The sequence below is a fragment of the Limulus polyphemus genome, unplaced genomic scaffold (assembly GCF_000517525.1).
Source record: "Limulus polyphemus unplaced genomic scaffold, Limulus_polyphemus-2.1.2 Scaffold3025, whole genome shotgun sequence".
NCBI classification, from domain to species: domain Eukaryota; kingdom Metazoa; phylum Arthropoda; class Merostomata; order Xiphosura; family Limulidae; genus Limulus; species Limulus polyphemus.
In genome coordinates, this window is record NW_013668635.1 from 139384 (window position 1) to 141552 (window position 2169).

General features: G+C 30.6%; 1 protein-coding gene across 1 annotated transcript in view; it reads left to right on the top strand.

The window, feature by feature from the left end:
* The window catches only part of LOC106468494 (actin-related protein 5-like), a 19187-nt gene that overhangs the window by 7158 nt on the left and 9860 nt on the right, over nt 1-2169 (top strand). The window contains exons 6-7 of the mRNA XM_013928924.2: nt 208-398; nt 1234-1350. Of these exons, the coding sequence (XP_013784378.2) occupies nt 208-398; nt 1234-1350 (308 nt within the window). The remainder of the gene's footprint in view (nt 1-207; nt 399-1233; nt 1351-2169) is intronic.

A 2169-nucleotide genomic window follows, 5' to 3' on the forward strand; every position in this document is an offset into this window, starting at 1 on the left:
CCATAAATATCAAATACAAGATGTATATAATACCTAACTTTACCATCTTCTGGTATAACTTGTTCCATAAATATCAAATACAAGATGTATATAATACCTAACTTTACCATCTTCTGGTATAACTTGTTCCATAAATATCAAATATAAGATGTATATAATACATAATTTAACCATCTTCTGGTATAACTTGACCTTTATTTTTGGTAGGCCAGAATGGTCTGGTAATTTCTTCAGGATACAACACAACACATATTCTCCCTATTCTTGATGGCAGACCAGTTCCTAGGGAAGTTCGTCGTATTAACATTGGTGGAAGCCACATGACTTCGTATTTACACAGGTTACTACAGCTAAAATATCCTGCACATTTTTCCTGCATCACTTTAACTAGAGCTGAGGTAAGAATTTAAGAATAGGATTTAAACTACACTTAAAATTTGTGTAGGATTTTGACTAAAGGAATATAAAATATTTTAGTCATATATATAGTGTTCTAGTCATATTTATAGTGTTCTAGTCATGTTTATAGTGTTTTAGTCATGTTTATAGTGTTTTAGTCATATTTATAATGTTCTAGTCATGTTTTTTTTCAAGTATGCAATTATACTTTTTGACGGGTGAAAATAAAGAATATTTAATATTCTAGAATCAGTTACATTTTCCGAAGCTTTTCAATTAAATGGAAACATTATATTTGCCGTCACAGACATTGTTCGTATATTAGATGTTCTGAGATGTTCCACTTGAACTGGTTCAAGTAATCGTATACATTTTCCTTCCTTATCTGACCATATCTGGAGACTTAGCTCTGCTGTGTTGCTTAATGTTCATTAAAAAGTAAACAGGAGACTTAGCTCTACTGTGTTGATTAATGTCCATTAAAAAGTAAACAGGAGACTTAGCTCTGCTGTGTTGATTAATGTACACTAAAAAAGTAAACAGGAGACTTAGATCTACTGTGTTGATTAATGTCCACTAAAAAAGTAAACAGGAGACTTAGATCTACTGTGTTGATTAATGTCCATTAAAAAAGTAAACAGGAGACTTAGTTCTGCTGTGTTGATTAATGTCCATTAAAAAAATAAACAGGAGATTTAGATCTGCTATGTTGATTAATGTCCATTATAAAAAGTAAACAGGAGACTTAGCTCTGCTGTGTTGAAATTTTTTGGAACTCTCCAGTTCAAGTCTATTACAGCTTTTACTAAATATGTTATTTTTTAACATGTTTAGGATTTTCTCCATAACCATACTTACATTGCTGAAAATTACCATGACGAGTTGAAGAAATGGATAGATCCCGAATTTTACGAGAATAATATTCACCGTATACAGTTACCATACACTCCAGTAGGTGACTTTTAATGTCTTTGACACATTTTGAATTTGTCAAGAAATAAGTTTTTTTTGTATTAAGCAATTATTTTATCTTTCTGATATGTTTTTGTAATGCTCTGTTGCAACTACAAAGCTGTTTGAACAGTGTAGAAAATGACATAAAAGAGCTTTGTGATTCATTTATTCGTATTTACTTGTCTGTCACAAACCTTGATCAGTGATTGGTCAAAGTGGTATTCCAAACTCACAGGGATAAAATTGGGAGATAATGTGCTTAGGATATTCCCTGTGAATGTGGAATACCATTTTGACCAATCACTGATCATATACCCCAGTGTTTTCTTCATTGTAAATAAATATAAATAACCTTATAAACTATAATATTTTTTAGTAGTGTTATCTCTCACACTTGTTGTACTTCTAAGCCTACCAGTGAACTTATAAACAGTAAATAACCTTATAAACTAAAATAGTTTTTAGTAGTGTTATCTTTCACACTTGTTGTACTTCTTGGCCTACCAGTGAACCTATAAACAGTAAATAACCTTATAAACTAAAATAATTTTAGTAGTGTTATCTCTCACACTTATTGTACTTCTAGGCCTACCAGTGAACCTATAAACAGTAAATAACCATATAAACTAAAATAATTTTTAGTAGTGTTATCTTTCACACTTGTTGTACTTCTAGGCCTACCAGTGAACCTATAAACAGTAAATAACCTTATAAACTAAAATAGTTTTTAGTAGTGTTATCTTTCACACTTGTTGTACTTCTTGGCCTACCAGTGAACCTATAAACAGTAAATAACCTTATAAACTAAAATAATTT